At 38.0% G+C, this 22,296-nt stretch overlaps 1 protein-coding gene across 4 annotated transcripts in view; it reads left to right on the forward strand.

Annotated features, from left to right (window-relative positions):
- SMARCA2 (SWI/SNF related, matrix associated, actin dependent regulator of chromatin, subfamily a, member 2) overlaps positions 1 to 22,296 on the forward strand; it is a 209,013-nt gene that overhangs the window by 109,265 nt on the left and 77,452 nt on the right. For all 4 annotated transcript variants that reach the window (XM_063455081.1, XM_063455080.1, XM_063455082.1 and 1 more), the window contains exons 11-21: positions 490 to 543; positions 2,842 to 2,972; positions 3,167 to 3,224; positions 4,682 to 4,782; positions 7,232 to 7,379; positions 9,087 to 9,250; positions 11,314 to 11,380; positions 12,263 to 12,373; positions 13,872 to 14,114; positions 19,534 to 19,647; positions 20,218 to 20,325. In XM_063455081.1, coding sequence (XP_063311151.1) covers positions 490 to 543; positions 2,842 to 2,972; positions 3,167 to 3,224; positions 4,682 to 4,782; positions 7,232 to 7,379; positions 9,087 to 9,250; positions 11,314 to 11,380; positions 12,263 to 12,373; positions 13,872 to 14,114; positions 19,534 to 19,647; positions 20,218 to 20,325 — 1,299 coding nt within the window. The remainder of the gene's footprint in view (positions 1 to 489; positions 544 to 2,841; positions 2,973 to 3,166; positions 3,225 to 4,681; positions 4,783 to 7,231; positions 7,380 to 9,086; positions 9,251 to 11,313; positions 11,381 to 12,262; positions 12,374 to 13,871; positions 14,115 to 19,533; positions 19,648 to 20,217; positions 20,326 to 22,296) is intronic.

Here is a 22,296-nt window from a genome sequence, read left to right on the forward strand (position 1 = left end):
GGAGTGTCTATGTGGGAATGCAGGATTGTATTTGCATACGTTCCGTGTTTATATATTTGTGAATTTGTGTGGAGTGTCGGTTTGAATGAATGCTGGGTATTGTCTGTTTGTGTGGAGTGTCTGTGCCTGGATGTAAAGTTGTGTTTGTGTGTGAATAAAGGGTAGTGTTTACAAATACGGAGTATTTGTATATGTGAATGCAGTTCTTTGTTCATTGGCAGCGTCTGTGTGTCAGTGAGTGAATGCTGGTTTGTATTTGCACATTTTGCCACTTCGCAGTGTTATTTACCATCATTGTTATACGTTTTTATCAATTTCCCCTCTTTCCCAATGTCAGTAGCTCTCTCCTTTCCACAGGGTTGTTCAGATGTCATTGGTGGTTCTTCTCTATGTTGCACTTGTCCTCTTCTTACTTTTGTCTTTAATAAAAAACACATCACGTAACTATCACTGATAATTTTGCTAATTCTGAATATTAATTTGTTACAGAAGGTGGAGGAAAATGTGGAGGGAATGGGATCTGGTCTTGGCATTGAAGGAGAGGTACGATATATTTATTCATTTTGTGAAATACTGCTTTCTCTTATATTATAAAATCAAGCATTATTCAGAGATGTTTTTCTGATGTCGAAATGTTTTTTGTTTTTTTTTTAAATCCCCAATGTAGTTTTACCCAAAGTGAAAAAGCTATGAACACTTGATTTGTTTCTTTATTGTACATTTATTTCTAAAACGACTGCAGAATTAACCTAAAATATATATTGGAACTCATTCAGTATGGTGACTATAGACCTCGGTGTATACAGTTGTGCTAAAAATGTGCATACCCTGGGAGAATTGGTAATATAGGTACAGTTTTTAAAGAAAAGAGTGAGTAGGCAAAACACATTTCTTTTATTTCTTATGGGATTCATATTCAACTGTAGGTTAAAATGGCACAATCATAAAACAAAACATGGCAACAAAGAAAAAAATTAAATGACCCCTGTTCAAAAATCTGCATACCCTTAGCATCAATGAGAGCGTGCAGTCTTTTGTAATAGTTGTCAATGAGGCCCCTAATTCTTGCAGATGGTATAGCTGTCCATTTGCCTTGGCAAAATGCCTACAGGTCATGCAAAGTCTTTGGTCTCCTTGCATGAACCGCACGTTTGAGATCTCCCTACAGTGACTTGATGATATTAAGGAGACTGAAGGATGATATGAAGAAGATTGTGAATGCCACTCCAGAACCTTCACCTTTTTCTGCTGTAGCCACTGGAGGGTCAACGTGGCCTTGTGCTTAGGGTCATTGTCATGCTGGAAAGCCTTCATGCAGAAGAATGCAAATTGTCTGCCAGTATTTTCTGATAACATGCTGCATTCATCTTGCCATCAATTTTCACAAGATTTCCTGAGCCTTTAGAGCAGTGATGTTACTACCGCAAAGGATTCTGGGTGGGCATATGCAAATTGGCTTAATAAAGAATCACATTTTTGCCTCATTCCATTTTAAACATGGATTCCTTTAAGTTTGTGTTTGCTGTATACACCAGCTTGGAAAACAACTTAGGAAAAGATGCAAAGCCAGTAAACCACTCATGGACAGCTGTTTCGTTGGTAATGCAACTCATCAGCATGAGGTTGGTTACTGGTTTGCTTAATGAGGCTTGGTAGTGCTTGCATCTTTTCCTAAGTTGTGTTCCAAGCTGTGACAAGAAATTCCCCTGAATAATTGTCATATTGATTTCATGAATACATTCTGTTGCACTCCTCCGTGCTACCTGCTGACAAGGATCACAATATATATATATATATAATATATTGTGATCCTTGTCAGCAGGTAGCACGGTCCTCTAGGGTAAACAGGCACAGTCAGCAAATGAAAACATAAATATAACAGGTTTCCCCTTTAAACAAAAACCTAGCTCGTCTGAGCACTGACTCACTTCAGGTTCCCTATCTCTCAGGGGTTAAACTAGAACAAAATAATATTGGTTTCACCAACCTAGTGTCTTTGTCAGCTCTCTGCACTCCCAGTGCTCCAAACCAGCCTTGACTGCTTCCCTTGACTGCTTCCTTCTGCACTCCCAGTGCCTAGTCTCCTTGACTCTCACACTGGAGAGAACAGCCTCTCTCCTACCTGCTTCCAGGGAGGAAGCCAGCAATCCCCCCTTTTACCTGCCTAGCAGGGAGGGGTTTATTCCCACTGCTACAGCTGATTATCTGCAGCTGAGCAGTGGGTTGGAGACAGTCCAAAAAACCCTGGCGTGGATCTATGCCTCCCAGGAAAACCACTGTGGAGTGGAGCATTGGCCCACCCTTCACTCCAAATGCTCCACCCCAGGGGCCCATAACTAAACATAGCTTTGTGTTGTGCAGCACACAAACTACATATACTCCCCCTGGGGTTAAATGGCCTCTCTGCCTTCACTTTATCACAATATATATATATATATATATATATATATATATATATATATATATATATATATATATATATATATATATATATATATATTATATAATTTATTTTTTTTTTTTATATAGTCTTTTGAGTTCTCAACAAATTCCTCTTTACTCACTACAACACAGTCTTATATGTGATACAAATCCTAATAACATACTTAAAAAAAAACACTTCTCAATTAATAGCTGGCTTTTAGCTGCCTTTAGAATGTGCATTTTCCTTCTTAAATGACAGTACGTTGTTCATATATCACATATAATGTTATTTCCGTTAAGAAATCTCTTAGTGCTTAGGTATCCTGCATTGGCTGATTTATGTTTAGAAAGATTATGGTCACAACTAAAGATTACATTTTAAAATGCATCTTTTTCTTTTGTGCTTGCTACATCTAGTTAATAGACGAGAGCAGCCAGATGAGTGACCTGCCTGTTAAAGTGATACACACTGAAACCGGAAAAGTACTACTTGCTCCCGATGCACCAAAAGCAAGTCAGCTTGATACATGGCTGGAAATGAACCCAGGGTGAGTTAGTGCTAGTTTGGTGTATCTAATGTTCCTTCAACTGGGAGTCATATTTACTTTCATAAACTATTTGCTTTCCATATCACCGTTTTCTAACAGTTTTTCCTTTTTTTTTTACTTAAGATTCGTCCTGCATTAACTTATTTTTCTTTACTGTGCAATTGAAATGTCCTTGTGTTCTTATTTTCCACAAGATATGAAGTGGCTCCAAGATCTGACAGTGAAGGAAGTAGCTCTGAATATGAAGAAGAGGTATGCCTGTGATGTTGCCTTCAACTTTCTCTTATTTCAGTGAATTCCTTTTGCCACTTGTCCTAATGTGTGATTTAACTTCATCATAAAATCTTTGCTAGAGTTCTGGGCTAGCTAATGTCAATTTTGTGCATGTTCCTATGCACAGAAATGTGTTGAATCCTGAGCGGTCAGCCCTCCTCTTCTAACCCAATCCAGACTTTCTTTGACTGTCCAATTACTTCCCAGTGCAGCTAAATGAGACGTCTCTGCAACCAGGTGCTCTGGGTAATTGCCGTCTCTTGTGTTTAGCACCACTGAGTTAACCAAAATAGGACGTTACAGGACTGGTTGTCTTGATTGAAAGCCAGAGTGGTGTAACAACATTCTTTTATAAAAGTGACAATTTCTATTGAAATCTGCACTTTTTGCATAAAAGAAAGACACACACTATTCACACATAAAACACTTCACACACATTTGTATGTGTTTATGTATTTACATATATACATACAGATCAAGGAACAGCACACACATACAGCTACACTTTTAAATTGTATAAGGCTTTTAAAAATCACCTATCACAGCAAACAAATATGGCCATATTCTGTTAAGCCCACCACTACATCACAATACCCCGATATTGGTGAGTCCTACACTATGTATTTATATATATTGTGTGTGTGTGTGTATACACACACACCAGTCAAGCTATACCCAGAATCCCTTGCAGTAGTGAGAGCACTGTTAAAGTGAGATTTCTGTGGGAAAAGCAAGTCTTATGGCTTGACTGGTGTGTGTATTTGTGTTTAGCAATGTATTAACTACATTAATATACACAGACACTCTCTAATTACTAAAATCAGCATTATAGGACAAATAATGTACATTAAGGGTATATGTAATTAGCTGCTCTCAATTCTTTGCATATTCCTCTGCATAGACATGAATTCATTGCCTGAGAGAGGTCAGCTAATTGATGACCAGCTGGATCGACCCCTTGCTTCTGCATCTCTGCAGAAGCCAGATGTCATCACTGTGGACCCAGGTAATGGGGCAATGCATTGGCCCATTACTGGGAAACAGGACCAGGGTACCCTGACATCATAACCGCTCAGTGGGCTGTAGTAGTTCTGACGCTAGAAGAAACCTTTAGTCGCTGCCAAGTAGTGATCATAAGTAGTTTCGTTCTTGGACAAGAAATTCCCCTGAATAATTGTCATATTGATTTCATGAATAAATTCTGTTGCACTCCTTCATGACCCTGGTATTACTTAATTGACAGCTCATATAGGCCTTAGTCAGCATGTGGACATATTATTTGATCTTTTCCAGCCATTTGGAATTATGACTTCTTCCTGCGATGTCACTGAGCTGGAGGCTGGATGTATAGTTAATGATTTTTTGAAACTGTACGTCTAATTTGCTCTGGCACATTATTAATTCGAATCACTATCTGTATAATCCTTGACTTATAGGAAGAGGATGAGGACTCTAGCAGACTGGAAGCAGATGAGAAGAAACGCTTAGATCTGGCCAAAGAGGAACATGAACAGGACAGCGCTAAACACATAATTGAGTAAGTTCCAATAAAAAGGGCAAAACTAAAAAAAAAAAAGAGATTTGTGTGCATGTCTCAATATGTAAGTATTACTCAGAAATGTTTTAAACTCCAAAGTTTTAAGAGCAATGAAGTACCTCCCATTCCCAACCGCTTTGCCTAATTAACCTGAAGCTGTCAATGTTTGGAGCTTTAAGTGGTAGAGATGAATAGAATGTTATGCAGTTGCTGAATAATGCCAAGAGCGAAAAGGACAAACAAATTGAGAAAAGTAGGGTGGATAGGGGAGACAAATGAGCGGAAACCGAGGAGGAGGAGATGGAAGTGAAAGTGGACATTTAACCATATACTCAAGAATATAAATGTGCCCTAGGAGACATCCCACACATGCAAAATGCAAGTATGTGTATAGTCTGCACTAAGGAAGAACAACCAAGGGTGCCATTCCCTTAAGATACTTCTCTGACCAATCCCAATCTGGTCTTCTATTTGACATATCTCCTCTATCCAACTTAGCCAGTTTTGAAATTAAGGAGCTTGTTGCGGCATTCCCGATGGTATGGGTTAGAGATTTGGCAGCCGTCGACAAGTGACACTATAGCATTTTCTTAATGTTAGAGACTTGGGAGTTTGGTGCAAGTTAAAAGCATATCAGCCAGAGGAAATGCCACCCCTTCCTCTGCAACTTTGAACATAACATGCTTCCAGTAAGAAGCGATCAATGGACAATCCTAGAACGAGTTAAGCAGCAACCCACGCGCGCCTCGGCACCTCCAACACTGGATCGAGTACTCTGCAACATTCTGTTTAACTTCTGGGGTGTGTCAAACCAACTGGTCAGAATTTTGTAATTAACCTCCTTTTATTCCATACATGGTGAGGATTTGTAAGAAAGAATGAACATTATGGACCATTCCTGATCTGTGAAAGATATGTAAAGTGAATCCTCCCAATAGGCCTGGAATCTCAGTGGCAGCTGCAGTGGACTGATATAAGATTGAGTACCAAACCTCCAAACTGGTTTCTTTGAACAGATGGGATCTGTCTACCTCAAGTTTTTATCCATCATCTAACCATACTATATCTGGAATCAACTTACCTGTCAGAGCTCGCTCAGGTTGCTGGCAAATCTTATGTGTACATATATTATGCCATTTCACAATTCGAGTCATGTGTGCCTCTAGGTAATATGCAATTAAAGAGGGTTGAGCTTCAACCTCCTAAGGTCTTCAACAATCAACGCGTCAATCAACAGGTCAAGCTTAATTCTCTGCCTATCTGCTTTCCATACATCCCTGACCAGGCCAGTAATCCACAATTTATAGAAAGCACTAGGGAGGGACCACAGGGATGGTCTGAAACAGTCTATAAAGCGCTATGGAATTTGATGGCACGATTTAAATATTATTATTATTATTATAATAATAATAATAAAAAACATTTTTGTTTATTTTACGCAGATTAATTTTGAACAAATGTATACGTCCAAACCTCGTGAAGTGTGGCACTAACCATGTCTACATGTCCTTCTTGAACTTGTCTATAGCATTAGGGCAAAATGTAGTTGATATAACCGTGTGAGATCCCAGGGCACAGATACTCCCAAATACTTCAAATGTTCCTTGCACCAACGAAAGTGGAACTGTGCTTGCAGGCATTGCATCTCATCTTCCTCATGTTCAGGACTTCAGATTTGGAACGATTCAGTTTGACTTGGTCATGTGAAACAAGACGTGATCTGCATATGCAGACACCTTATGACCTGCTCATGCGTGGTAGAGCCATGAATAGTTTAGTTCTTCTGGATCGCGACCAGGAGGGGTTTCGTAAATTGAAGTTATTATAAACAGAACTGAATTAATGAATTTATTCACTAAAGTTAGAAATCAACGTAAATTTTTCATTTTAGGCCAAAGTAGCTGAACTGAAAATATAGCTTTAAGAATTTTTTTTCAATTTGGCAGTTTTGGCCTTAAGTTAAAATTCAATTTTAATTCTTAATTTAGTGAATAAGCCTGATTCTGTACATGTATATCCCAGTTAATCTATCACTTTATGCATGATTAACAAAGCCAAACAACTCTTAGATATAATCACAAATTGGAAGATGTTTGTTAAAGTATAAGGTTTTTAAAGGTAATTCAGATACTTAAGTTTCATCCAGTAAATGAACGCTATACTCTGTTTGCTTGTTTGTTTTTTAAACAATGCAGCCAAATGTATTTAATGTTGTTGTCTGTGTGTTTCATGCAGATGTTTTGTTGGTGAGAGCAGTTCTGTTTTCATGTGATTCTATTCTATACATATCATTACCTTGGATCATATTTTGGGTTGCTTTGGGGTTCACAAACAATCTGATGCCATTGATGATTGGTTTATTTTCCTCTTCAGTAAATCATTCTCATTTTAGCCAGGGCGATTATGTCAGTGTTTTAGAAGTCCTGATTTTTCCATTTTGAATTTCCAGGACAGCAAAGCAAGATGTGGATGATGAATACAGCATGCAGGCAGACGCACGCCAGTCTCAGTCCTACTATGGTGTGGCTCATGCTATCACAGAGAGGGTTGAAAAGCAGTCAACTCTTCTTATCAACGGTTCCCTAAAGCATTACCAGGTTTATTTTCTTCTTACTTCTCTCTTCCAAACACACACATACACACACAAATCCACAATTAGAGTACATGTATGAAAATGTGTCAAAACCAAAAGAATGCTATTAAAGTGAAAAAAGACTTTAAATATGTTAAAGTGAAAGTATGAGGCTATTAGTCACGGCTGCAGCAATGAGGGACCATCATGTTTACATGCCACCGGCAGAGAGACCACCAGTTAGGGGTCTCCACTACTGAGTGCATGTAAAATTGAAGGATCCCTATTTTGAAAGCAGGGGACTATTGGAAGCCAACTTACAGGACATGAGGTGGCATATAGCCTGGTGTCCGCTACTTGCAGCTCGAACGGAGTGCTATAGCTGTTTACCTTGTATTTCCATTAATATGATGTGTCTGCCTATCCTAGATTACACTATTCGTATCTATGCATATATGGGCACTATAGGTGACGTTAGCTTAATGAAGCGGTTTTAGTGTATATATCATGTCCTGCAGTTTCCATGCTCAATTATCTGTCATATAGGAGTCAAAACACTTTTGTTTCTGTTAATGCAGCCCTGGCCACACCTTCATTGGCTGTGATTCACACAGCTTGCATGAAACAAATGGTTTAATTTTTAATCAGATGTTAACTTGCTTTAAGTCATGCAGGGTCTAAAACGCTATGAACAGGACTCTTAAATGGCAAAGAATTGAGAAGTGAGACTGACTGCAGGGGCATGATTTATACAGGTAGTGTCTGTACCTAAAGTGTCCCTTTAAGATTTTCTGTTTCTGGAATACAATCATTTTCAATAAAACTTCAGGCTCTTCCACTTCTGCTTTTATAAGTGGTCATGGAGCAAGGAATCTGTATGTGCAGCATTTCTGCTTGAAACGTTGCACATACAGAGATATCTGCACATTTGTGCCGGGGGCTAGTTGCACCCTAATGTTAATTCTATGCAAAATTTTCATCTGTAATAGAAAATCCTATTTTACCCTGCAAGGGTCCCTTCCTTATTTTAGCCCTCCTTGCATTCCTTAATATTCCTCAGCTCAGAGCGTGAGCATGCACTCTGATTCTGGATATTGGTCCAATCAAATGATTCTTTATGAGAAGCATTTAATGGGACCTCTGAGAAAGTGTGATGTCGGAAGGGATGTGGAAAAACCTTGCCCGACACTGGATTCAAGGTAAGTTTTTATCTTTATTTTACTGCTCTTGACAGTAATTAAAGGGGGGTGGACACATGTTATATTAAAAAAGGGTTAGAGTTACTCTTTAATAAATTAATACGTTTTAGAATAAGCCATTGAATTGATTTATGCCTTAGCACTATTATTATTATTATTATTATTATTATGATATTATTATTATAGTGCCAACAAATTCTGTAGTGCTTTACAATGGGTGGACTAACAAACATGTATGTACAAAGTATTAGAGAATTGGTTGGTTCTGTTCATACAGATTTTTTTGGATATTCTCTTTTAGTTATCACTTGTTATATTGTTACAGCTGTAGGATCATTTCACCTTGGTAAATGTAGGTAATACTCCCTTTGTTATATGTGCTGGTTCTCTGTAAAAGGGCACATTTTTAGTCTTCGTTTTCATTTAAAATCTTTGTCTTGATATCTTTTCACTCTATAAACTAAATTCTATCTGTATTCATCATCAGTTAACCCATATTTGGAATAAAATATTTTTTTGTATATTTACTACAGATTCAGGGCTTGGAATGGATGGTTTCTCTTTACAACAACAATTTAAATGGCATTCTTGCTGATGAAATGGGGCTTGGGAAGACAATTCAGACTATTGCACTCATAACCTATCTCATGGAGCACAAGAGGCTCAATGGCCCCTATCTCATTATCGTTCCGCTTTCGTAAGTAAAAATCCCTATTGCTTGCAGAAATCTTTAATGTTTGTTAAAGGGATACTGTAGGCACAATTATGTGGCTATAGTACCTGGATACCCCTGGCACTGTCCCTCCATTCAGTGTTAAATAATGTTTGAGCAGTTTAACACTGAATGAGGGTCCCTGGCTTTCCGTAATCACTCCCCCACTGGAGGTATGCCATACTGATTCATGCCATGTTTATTTTTTTGATGTACATTTTTTTTATTTTATTTTTTATTTTAAATTCTTTATTTTTGTTGTGCAAAAGTTTGACAGACATGCTTATTTTGCCACGACAGCAAATACAGGCATTTCACAAGGGCATAATACTGTGGCATATAAGAGAACTGCACATTTTTAAGTAACGAACGGGTTAATACAGGTTGTGTCAGAGAATGGTAAGGCATTAGGCGTGATTGGAACTCGAGTAGTCTGACATTAACTTTGTCCAAGAGGAGAGAGTTATATAACATGCTTAACTATGATTAACTATTAAGTTTGGTAGCCACTGGGTACTTAGGTTTATAATTTATGGAAATAGCATAGATGGAGGTTAAGCTAGCATTCCCCTCATATATATGATAAGCTGCTATTATGGGAGTACCTGGTCTCTGAATTCATACAGGGTGATTTATAGGGGTACAATGTTTCAGTGGTGGAGCACATCTATATAGGTTTTGTAATAGGCAAATGAAGGCTATCCCGTCATGCTAACTAAGAAGGGCCAAACATTCTTAGTAATTGCTAAGCATGGTATTAACTGGTAATGAGCAGTAGGTAATATGCTAAATTAGTTTGACTGGCATATAAGCATATTGGCGATTAGATGAGAAAGCTAGTAATACCAGAAAATAAAAATAGTAAACCAGATAATAAAAAAATAAAAAATAAAAGCACAATTTCCACTAAAACTAGATGCATGTTGTACATTTGCATCTTCCTGGGACTGCTTAACCAATGCCAGTTGATGGCAGACTGTCAATCCTGGGGAACATGAGTCCACCTCTCTGCAGGTGAGGGCCCAACCGGTCCCAAGTGCTTGTGTGCTCTTGTTTTGCGCCGACTGAAAAGCCACCTAGTCCAGTAGCTGAATCTTGACCGTTGGGCCTTCTCTGTGCTCTTAATCCGTGTTGCCTTATACAACCTCCGACGGAGTATAGAATTGGCTCCCACCTGAGTGCTGTGCAGAGAAGCAATGGCGAGATGGTAAGATGAGTGTTCAGTGTTGGTGTGCTGCTGTGCGGTTCGGTGCCTGGAGAGTCCGCCGGCGGGCCCGTCAGCAAGATGGGCGTGACTCCATGTGGGCGCTGGATCAGTGAACTGCCACTACAGTTCGCTGGATCAGTGAACTGCCACTACAGCCTTCATTGCAGGTAGGCCAGGGTGGGTGGCTTTATGCTCCATGCGCCTCCAGAATTCCTGGCAGATTCGATCAAATCGAGCCTCAAAGTGCTCTCTCCAGGTCTGGGTCTCAGTGCTTGCTCGAGACTGCAGGGGTTGTTGCTCGGCGGCCATCTTGGGCCCGAAATGCGCTCCCCGTTGATGTACATGTTTAATACAACATAATTTACTTTATTTTTTTTTCTTTGTTAATGTAAATACACACATGTCCTTCTGATTAGTGTAATGACATTGTTTATCATTGTTAATATTTTCTGTTTAATTGGGTGTTTTTGTAGTCTGTGCAAGTTGCAGTTAGCAGTTAATGCTTGCTGAATTATTTTGTAACCGTAGAGTTATTTACTAATTTGCCAAAAGGATGGGGGATCTATAGGAATTTTTCTATTTCAGCTTTTTTTTATCTTAAAGTTGAAATTTGATTTGAATAGACTTTGAATTCTCACTTTAGTAACTAACCCTGTATGACCTAAATTGCTGGGGATATGTTGAAACCCTATCCAAGTGCTAGATGGGATATCCTACCTATTCAAGTGTTATGTAGGATATTTTAATTGCTTTTATTTATTTCAATATATTACAATAATATCAATGATTCTGCTTATGGTCTCAATTTTTATGTTTTGAATTTCTCTTTATTTATTCCTAGGACATTATCAAATTGGCAGTATGAGTTTGATAAGTGGGCACCATCAGTTGTGAAAATCGCTTACAAGGTTTGCTGTGCTTAAATTCAGTGTTTTACCATTACCCTTATTGTTTTCCAAGTTCTTTACATATTGTAAATTATGTGTTCCACCATTGAACTAACGCTCCTACAGCTATTGACACATTAGAGAATGATTACTTTCATTTCGATAAACTGCTTAAAATTGTTAATAGTAATAGATCCAATTAATGTAGTAAGAGCAGTGTATATGCATTACATGACAATGCACTCTTTGAACAAAAAAAAAAAATCACAGGTATTCCTCCCTCTTTTCCCCTTGTTTACTGGTTTGGCAGCTCCTACCCGTAACAGAATATGGTAGGCAACCCTTGTCCTTGCATTGCTCCTCTGGAGTTTATAGGATATGCAATGCAGCACTCTCAGCTTAATTCATGAAGAAATGAATGAACTGTTTCACTACCTAAGAGAAGCCACAGTGTGTGTAGAAAATTATGAAGGGTGACGTGGACACGAAAGTCCTAGCATAGAGATTTAAGGTACTTGGAGTGTCTTTTTACCCAGATATCCTTTGTAGGTTCTGTTATTCTACTGCAAAATGGAAGGCTTCAAAAAACGATCGTTGCCATCCATTGAGGTTCCACAGTGTAAAGTCAAAGTGATAGAACAGCTTGGCAATTAAACTGTTTTCATTTCACAAAATTAAAAGACGCAGCTTTTATAAAACGTACGGCTCCAGTGTAGTGGAAAGCTCTACAGTCACGGGCTGTGCTTTTGATTGTAAGGAATTGGAGCTGCACATATGCACAGTATCGTAACCTGCTTTTACATGAGTTCTAGCTGACACATATTTATTACTTGATATGTCATATATTGTTGTAACCTTTTCTAGCTGCAATGCCGTTCTTATTGTGGTAATTGTTTGCTTTAGGGTACACCTGCCATGAGACGTTCATTAGTTCCTCAGCTCAGGACTGGGAAGTTCAATGTACTCTTGACGACCTATGAGTACATTATCAAGGACAAGCACATTCTTGCAAAGGTAATTTGTTAGTTTATTTGAATACCCATTTTAATGATTTTGGATACACTTTAAAACAAATTTAATATTCTATCCCAAATATTAAAGGCCATAATTTGATTAAAAGTAGTCTACTATAGTCATAGTTATGTTGTTCTACCATGGTTATGAATTATCATTAATTTTTAATCCTCTTCTATTACCATCAGTGGGATTAAATTGGTACACAGTACCACTGGTAAACCAGTGATTTTTTTATGCTACTAAAAAGTGACTTAAGGTGACTAATGATTTCAATTATTTTTTTTTTTTTTATGTTTTAGTATTTTTTTTATTTTACAATGTAGTAGTAAAGACCTAGGGATCGACCGATATTGATTTTTTTTGAGTCGATACCCATAATCTGTGAACTTTCAGGCCGATAGCTGATAACTTACCGATATTCTGTACATTTACCATTTTAAAAAAAAGAAACTATTTCTACACAAATCCACTGTTAACTGAACATGTTTATTATTATTTTATTTTTTTTTTTGCAAATCTTTTTTTTTTTTATTTTTTTTTTTATTTAGGTAAATGCACAAAATATACATGCCAGTCAGATTTGTTTGTTTTCAAGAATATATGTGTATGTAGTGGATGCAGTGAGAGTATTTGATTAGTGGATGCAGTGTGTGTTTGTGTAGTGGATGTAGAGTCTGTTTGTGTAGTGTGTGTATAGTGAATGCAAAATGTGTTTGTGTAGTGTGTGTATAGTGAATGCAGTGAGTGTTTGTATATTTTGTATATAATGAATGCAGAGTGTGTTTGTGTAGTGTGCTTATAGTGAATGCAGTGCGTAGTGTGTGTATATAATGAATGCAGAGTGTTTGTGTAGGTATGTAATGTGTGTAAAATGTGGGGGGGGGGGTTAATTTTTGTAAATATATATTTTTTTTTACATTTTGTTTTAGTTCCCTCTCCCTGCTTCTTAGGGAGGGGGATATGGCATTCTCTGGGGGGCCCAGCACACTCTTACTTTCCTTCCCAGCAGCTCCCCTGTCTAACTCTCGCGGCCTGCGTGGCGCGCGGAGCGTTGCCGTCGTAACCCGTGGCCACGCTCTGACGGCCGCGGGACTCGCGAGAGTTAGACAGGGGAGCTGAAGGGAGCTGCTGGGAAGGGAAGTAAGAGTGTGCTGGCCCCCCAGGACCCTGATGGCGGCCCTGGTCTGCATTATCGGCAATATCGGTATCTTTATTGGAAAACTCATATTTATTTATTTCCATTACTGCTGTCTCCTGCTAGAGCATCAATCAATGATTTCATGAGTTTACCTAACACTATATTATAAATGGATTAAAACCTTGCCTAGTTTGTCTTTATTTTATTTATTTTGGATGGTTTAAGCATTTGTGATTGTGCATAGTTTAAGAAGCTAGTTGTTTTTTTATTTTTTATTTTGTCATATATTTAGCAAAACCTTATTCTCTGTTTGTTTTGGGCATCACCAAAATAATAATGTAATTATCTTGCACGTAGATCCGATGGAAGTACATGATTGTGGATGAAGGGCACCGAATGAAGAATCACCATTGTAAACTCACTCAGGTCTTGAATACCCATTACGTCGCTCCAAGACGTATATTGCTGACTGGAACCCCACTTCAGAACAAGCTTCCTGAGCTTTGGGCCCTTTTAAATTTCCTTCTACCCACCATCTTCAAAAGCTGCAGTACATTTGAGCAGTGGTTCAATGCCCCGTTTGCCATGACAGGAGAGAGGGTACGGTATTTTATTTTCCAAAACTTATTGTTTCTTTAGATTTTTAAATATCAGCGCCTTCTAAATCTGCAGAATATAGGTTAAAGAGATCTATAGCCATCAAAACAACTTGAGCTTAATGAAGCAGTTTTGGTGTATATATCATGCCCCTGCAGCCTTACTTCTCACTTCTCTGCCATTTAGAGTTAAATCACTTTTGTTTCTGTCCACGCATCATTAGCCATACCTTCCCTGGTTGTGATTCACACAGCCTGCATGAAAAAATTGTTTCATTTCCAAACAGGTGTTCACTTACTTTTTATCTTCTGCTCTTTAAATTAAACTTTAATCACACAGGAGCCTCCTGCAACATCTAGGAAGGCTATTAACAGAACAGAAGATAACAAATTGTAAATTAAACAGAATTTGCAATAAAGGAAGTTTAAAAATTAGATTTTACAGGAAGTGTTTAGGAAGACACATGCATGCTGGTGTGATTAGGGATACGTAAACAAAGTGATTTGATTCCTAAATGGAAGAGAATTGAGCAGTGAGACTGCAGGGGCATGATCTGTACACAAAAACTGCTTAATTAATCCCTTCCCGACCTTGGACGTACCTGGTACATCCAATAGCAAACAGGCACTTACCTGATCGCTTGCGATCCCCTGCATGGGGTCTGCCTGGGAGCCCAATCCGCAGGGTCCTCGCGATCACATGACCGGAATATCCAACTTGTGCAGTCCCCCTAGTGCCTGGGAAAAAGTTTTAAATGTTAGTCAAAGTTAAATAAAAGTTTATTTTAAATTAAATAAAAAGGACTTAGATCATGTATGTGTGTGTGTATATATATATATATATATATATATATATATATATATATATATATACTGTACCTTGCACACAGGCTGCCGTTGGATTAAAAAAAACGGGTGCATTACCAGGGCCAAAGCAATATAAAAATAGATAGTATGGCTGCACTCACGGATATTTCTTAAAATGTAACTTTTATTTGGTTCCATTAAAAAGAATCGACGTTTCAGTCCAGCCTGTGGACTTTCATGAGGATTCAATCCTGCTGAAAGTCCACAGGCTGGACTGAAACGTCGATTCTTTTTAATTACTATAGATAGTGTATGTATGTGTGTGTATGTGTATGTATTCATATATTCGTACTTAGATCATATATATATATATATATATATATATATATATATATATATATGATCTAAGTACTTTTACATGCACATAAACACACATACACCATTATTACAAGTCCATTTTAATATTATATATATATATATATATATATATATATATATATATATATATATAATTAAAATACACTTAGAATGACGTTAATTATATATATATGTGTGTGTGTGTGTATATTTATATATAACCCCCACTCCCCTCGTCCAATAGGGTCTCCCATCCCCTTATCCCATAGTGTTCCCCTCTTCCCCTGTCCCATAGTGTTCCCCCCTCTTCCCCTGTCCCATAGTGTTCCCCCCTCTTCCCCTGTCCCATAGTGTTCCCCCCTCTTCCCCTGTCCCATAGTGTTCCCCCCTCTTCCCCTGTCCCATAGTGTTCCCCCCTCTTCCCCTGTCCCATAGTGTTCCCCCCTCTTCCCCTGTCCCATAGTGTTCCCCCTCTTCCCCTGTCCCATAGTGTTCCCCCCTCTTCCCCTGTCCCATAGTGTTCCCCCCCTCTTCCCCTGTCCCATAGTGTTCCCCCCCTCTTCCCCTGTCCCATAGTGTTCCCCCCCTCTTCCCCTGTCCCATAGTGTTCTCCTCCCCTCCCCTTGTCCCATAGTGTTTTCCTCCCCTCCCCTTGTCCCATAGTGTTTTCCTCCCCTCCCCTTGTCCCATAGTGTTTTCCTCCCCTCCCCTTGTCCCATAGTGTTCTCCTCCCCTCCCCTTGTCCCATAGTGTTCTCCTCCCCTCCCCTTGTCCCATAGTGTTCTCCTCCCCTCCCCTTGTCCCATAGTGTGTCGTCGTCCCCCCCCCCCCCCCCTCCCCTGGCTCCATAGTTACTTACCTGTATTGTAGCGTGGGCCGGCAGAACAGCGCGCACCGCGGTACAGGAACTAAAATTTCAGTTTCCAGTACCCGGCCGGACTGAAAGGAAGTGTGCACCCTGAGTGCACACTTCCTTTCATTCTGGCCGGAAACTGAAATTTAAGTTTCTGTACCGTGGTGCGCGCTGTTCTGCCGACCCACGCTACAATATAGGTAAGTAAACTTACACATTCGCTCTATAAGACGCACAGACATTTCCCCTTACCTTTGAGGGGGGAAAAAGTGCGCCTTATAGAGCGAAAAATACGGTACATGTGAAGGGTTATTTAGGGATTCCTGACAGATATCAGTGTTACAATGTAACTCGTTAATTTAAAAGAAAAATGGTTTGGAAATAGCAAAATGCTACTTGTACTTGCCCTATAACTTTCCAAAAAAGCTAAGAACATGTTAACATTGGGTATTTCTAAATTCAGGACAAAATGTAGAAACTATTTAGCATGGGTGTTTTTTGGCGGTTGTAGATGCGTAACAGATTTTGGGGGTCAGAGTTAGAAAAAAATAAAAAAACAATTATTATTTATTTTTATAGTAAATTATATAATATGATGAAAATAATGGTCTCTTTAGAAAGACCATTTAATGGCAAGAAAAACGGTGTATAATATGTGTGGATACAGTAAATGAGTAAGAGGAAAATTATAGCTAAACGCCAACACTGCAGAAATGTAAAAACAGCCCTGGTCCTTAACGGTAAGAAAATTGAAAAACGGTCTGGTCACTAAGGGATTAAGCTAAAGTTATTTTGGTGCCTCTAGTGACCCTTTAAGGTTGTCACAGAAATTTAGAAAACTTTCCCAAAGAGCTCTGCAATGTGTTGGTTGTTGGGATATGAAAATAATAATCTTAGTTAGTAAGACTGCTACAAACTGCTTGTAAAAGCACACATTCTAATTTTGATAAACCCAGATTTGTATATTTCTAAATTAACTTTAGTTTTTTTAACTGGAAGTGTGACACTACCTGAGAAATATATTTTCTATCATGCTTCCTGTGATTAAGTCATGAATGGAAAATTATTGTAAAGCATTAGCACCTATTTATCATATACTGGGTTATTAATCAAAAGCAAATTGTAGTGAATTAAAATCTGCCGAAGTCACAGCTTGGCTATTTTATATTGAATCTTGCCATTCAAATTTCCCCAATTTGCCGATTTTGCTAAACTGCAATTTGTTTTTCAGTTCTGTTTAGTTACTAAACCACAGTAATATGGTTGATTTTGAAAGGGTACTTTACTCCAACCCTTTCGAACTAAACCTTTTTTTGTTTTCATCCTTAGAATGCCTTATTGAATATAATTAGCTTGCTCCCCCTCTCATATATATTTATGAAAATAAGCCTTAACTTACATATAATCAAGCATCGTGCGAAGTTCCCATCAATGCCCCTCCACTTTCTGATGTCACTACTTACCTCTTCACAGTCCAATAGAATGCACACTGTTAACTGAGGAGGGGAGGGACTGGTGGGTGGATAGGAGAAGGGAATTGGGAAAAATGCAAATCAGTATGCAGGGAGCTGAGAGGAAGTGCACAAGGGAGGCATGGATGGGATATATAAGCTTTCCCTTGCAGGTGTGCTGCCTGCAAGGGTAGAAGAACATATGTCACCAGTGCGCTTTGACGTCAGACTTTTTATTTATTTTTTTATTTTGCAGAGAATTAAGTAACACTCCACTGCCCATATAAGAAAAAACATTAAATTACTGCTTAGTAAATACACCCTGATCGAATATATGAATGCATTTTCAGGGGCGCTAACAGAAGCTGGGATAAATGTTTCATTTATTAATAAAAGTGATGTTTTCTAATAGAAATCTGCATTTTTACAAACTGTCATTATTAGGTGAGTGGAGTGGCCCTTTAACGTGTGCCTAAGTCCCGTGTGCTGGGGTTGCAACTTGCCAAAATCATAGATTTTGGGCAATATTCGTTGAATAGGACAGAATTGCATCGGTGGCTATTTGCGTATTTAATAAAGCCAAATCAGGATAGAATTCAGTTACCCTGACTGAATCTGCTCTATTCAGCTGGATGCGTGTCTGTTTTAAAATCAGTGCTTTTCGCATCTCAACCCTATACAAAGTATAGAGTATGTAATATTTACAAAGTCCCTATTTTACAAAAATAGACTCTTGTTTAATAGAGGACTTGTTTATCATTAAAACATGAAAAAAATATTTAATTGTGAATGGAGGGACTGCACCAGGAATCTCCCGACATAACCACTTCAGTATGATGAAGCAATTACAATATTCTAGGTCAGTGGTTCCCAACCCAGTCCTCAATAGCCCCTAACAGTCCAAGCTTTAGGGATTACCAAGTTGTGTCTAAGGTGTTTATAGGAAAAACAAAACTTTAGGGTTATCCCTAAAACCTGGACTGGTAGGGGGGGTACTTGAGGACTGGGTTGGGAACCCCTGTTCTAGATGGTATAGATATAGAAACGTACAGGTAATTTATAAAGAAAGTGGTACAGATGTTGTCTACCACTGTAGATACCTAGAGGGAGGTGGGAAAAATATGCCTGAAGGATATTTGTACAGAAATACCCAAAAGTGTATCGGTTTTCTTATATGTTACTTACTTTTATGCGTTCAGTGGATTTTCAGCCCACCTGATACTTTTTCATATCTTTGAGCTATAGAGAGTTAAAATGTGGCATATGGATAAACTGGGAGGCAGCTAAATATACTGCCACACACTATTTGCATTTTTAGTATTTGTTCCTGGTTGCCACTTCCTTACACTTTTGGGTATTTCTGTACAAATATCCTTCAGGCATATTTTCCCATTCCACACTTTGGGAGGAATATGCTGGTACTCAGTCCTTAGGATTTCAACACCCAGGTTTTCCTTGGGAATATCTACTGAGTCCCAGATTTTTTCTTCTTGTCACAGGACAAGTTATTTTATTGCTTAGCTGTACTCTCCCTCCCCCCTCCACCCCTGTTTTTTTTTTGTCACGGTTTTAATTTTTGTATTGATATTTTCTTTCAACTATAGAGCACTTTGTTATATTTATATATCCATTTGTTGGATAGTTTTCACCAGATTTAATTAAATATTTTTTTATCGATTTTTTTTTTTTTTTTTGGTGTTTCACCACAAGCTATGTTTTCCATCATTAATTTATAAAGCATGCCAATATTGTAGAGCAGAGCATGAATTTACATACTAATGAGTTAAAAGAGTCAAATTAGGAGATACAAAAACGGACAGATTTTATGGAAGGTTTTTTGGGGCGGGTGGTTAAGCTAAATTTTATGAGTAATACAAGTGCTTAGTATTTTGTTTTCTACATTATTTATTGTTAATTGATTAAGGCCTTCTTTTATGCTTTGCATTTGTCTGTAGGTGGATTTAAATGAAGAAGAAACTATATTGATCATTCGCCGTCTGCACAAAGTGTTGCGTCCTTTCTTGTTGAGGAGATTGAAGAAAGAAGTGGAGTCGCAATTACCTGAAAAGGTGTGTTTATTCAGTATGGTCTTCATAGTGTTAATTTACATGCTGTTTTATTTATTGATTTATAATAATTCTGGTTCTGTAGCAGACCATGGTCCAGGGATCTCTGCTTTTGTAAAAGTAGGTCAGTCAGTTTGGCTGAGCCACAATTAGACCACCTATGATTCTAAGCATTAGCCTGAAGAGTGCTTCTGACAAGGTCCTTAAAAACTGCTTATGAGAACCTTACTGTAGGGCACGTTAACAAACACATTCCATGTGTTACACACAGACATGTATCCTATTCCTTGTCAGTTTTGATTATCTTTTAACCTTTTGTTTGCTTTTGCGAATGTTTTTGCGAAATAATGTAAAAATTGTTTTAAAAATTATCTGTATTTTCCTGCCATCCTTTCTCACGTATGGTTTAATAAGCAAATGATTGTGAAGAGTTGATTATTGGAGTTTTTTTTTTTTTGCATTATAACTATTTTGACTTAAATTTGTACTTGCCTTGTCAGTTCTCCACAGTTCCAAATGTATCTACTATATCCCATACTATTGCATATGCTAGCATTTCTTTTTTTCTTTTAGGTTGAATATGTTATTAAATGTGATATGTCAGCTCTTCAGAAGGTCTTGTACCGACACATGCAGGCTAAGGGGATCCTTCTTACTGATGGCTCAGAAAAGGATAAGAAGGTCAGTAATTGTCTGGTGAAATATCCTTAATGACCACTAAGAATATAGGTATGTTTCAGAACACATGTCTTGGACCAGGGATGTTCAAGTTATTTCATTGAAATATTAATTGAGATCTGATCACTGGAAAAATGTTACTGTGTAACACAAGTAATTGGGGTCAGCACCCATCTCTGATATTTACCAGAAGGATAGTACTCTGTTTATAACCTGCGGGTAAAATAAAAAAAAAAGACCTTTCATAGGTTGAGGCGCATCTGCCTATACAAGGGTTTGGCTCTTTTTAAATTTATTGTATATGTATATATGTCTTAGATATACCTTAATATGATTTCTACTCTGCATATATTTGGCATATCACCCTGTTCTTTTCTTATTGTATTTATATGTAATATTTTTTCATTTCGGATTGCATTTTTTATTTATACTTATTGCATTAATAAACACTGATTACCTACATATTTGGATCACTGGGGTGTGGCTGTTGAAACCTTACCTAGACTGTATAGGCACCTTTGGGCATTTTAGAGTGAGTCTGGCATGGCTCTGCATCATGTGAGTTTAATTCCACTTTTCACCTCCTATTGTGTTCATTATACAGTTTTACGCTATGTGTTGTTTATATATTATTTTCTAGATAAACCCTTTACACTTTTTTTTTGAAGGAACCTGGACACTTTTTATTGTTATTTATTATTACTCTGTTTTCTATGATAGAAAACACACAGAAGACTCAAACAACTTGTGTTATGTTTTCTGTGTGTTCACTCCAAGCCTCCCACTCATTCACAGCAATTTCCTTCTCACAGTGATCATAAATGAGAGGGAGGCTTGGAGTTACATATATGAACCGCCATTATTTCCCAATACCCAAATTAAAGGGAAAACTGCATTATGCAGTGATCAAATGGCACCTACTTCTGTCAATCACAATGACATTGAGACAGAGAGCTCCAAGTCTGTGTAGGTATTTTCTTTCTCTGCAATAGCTGAAAATGTATTTTAATGTTTCATATTTCTATTCATGCAAAGTTAAAAGTTCTAATTAACAGTTAAACAATGGGTGTTAATGTGAGCGCACTAAATACAATGGAGAAAAGTTACGGTTGAAAACAACATGCCAAATTTGCTTTGGCCCTAGTATAAAAAAAATTCTTAGTTAAATAGCATTATTTATGTACTAATGAAAAACACCTGCCCAAAGTTTCAGCAATGAGGTTTTTCATGACCAGTATGACCCAGTCAGTATTGTGAGCCCTAATAATATGCTTGTGCTGTCAAGCTAAGTTGTTAGCTTTTGTAAATTTTACCCAGGGATAGTTAAAGTTGACACAATTTTGTGGGTTAAGATTAAACAAAAATAAAGCAAGTTTAACTTAAAGGATCACTAAAGGGTCAGGAACACAAACATGTATTCCTGACCCTATAATGTTAAAACCACCATCTTGTCCCCCTGGGCCCCTCATGCCTCCATAAATATAGCAACATTTTACTGTATTCAAGCCAGAAGCTGTAGATCTGCATGCTGTTTGCCTCCAAAAAAAAAAAAAACAAGCAGTCTGCTGACATCATCAGAATTGGTAGCCTGATCCAATCACAGTGCTTCTCCATAGGATTGGCGGAGACTGACAAAGACGCAGATCAGGGGCAGAGCCAGCATGATTCAAACACAGCCCTGGCCAATCAGCATCTCCTCATAGAGATGAATTGAATCAATGAATCTCTATGAGGAAAGTTAACTGAAATGAGACACTGAATGTTGGGATGCATTTTAGGCAGCCATGACCCAGGAAGGATCTCTAACAGCCATCTGAGAAGTGGCCAGTGAAGTTATCACTAGGCTGTAATGTAAACACTGCATTGTCTCTGAAAATACCGTGTTTACAGCAAAATGCCTGAAGCTAATGATTCTACTCACCAGAACAAATTCAATAAGCTGTAGTTGTTCTGGTGACTATAGTGTCCCTTTAA

Source organism: Pelobates fuscus, chromosome 5, assembly GCF_036172605.1.
Source record: "Pelobates fuscus isolate aPelFus1 chromosome 5, aPelFus1.pri, whole genome shotgun sequence".
In the NCBI taxonomy this organism is placed as follows: domain Eukaryota; kingdom Metazoa; phylum Chordata; class Amphibia; order Anura; family Pelobatidae; genus Pelobates; species Pelobates fuscus.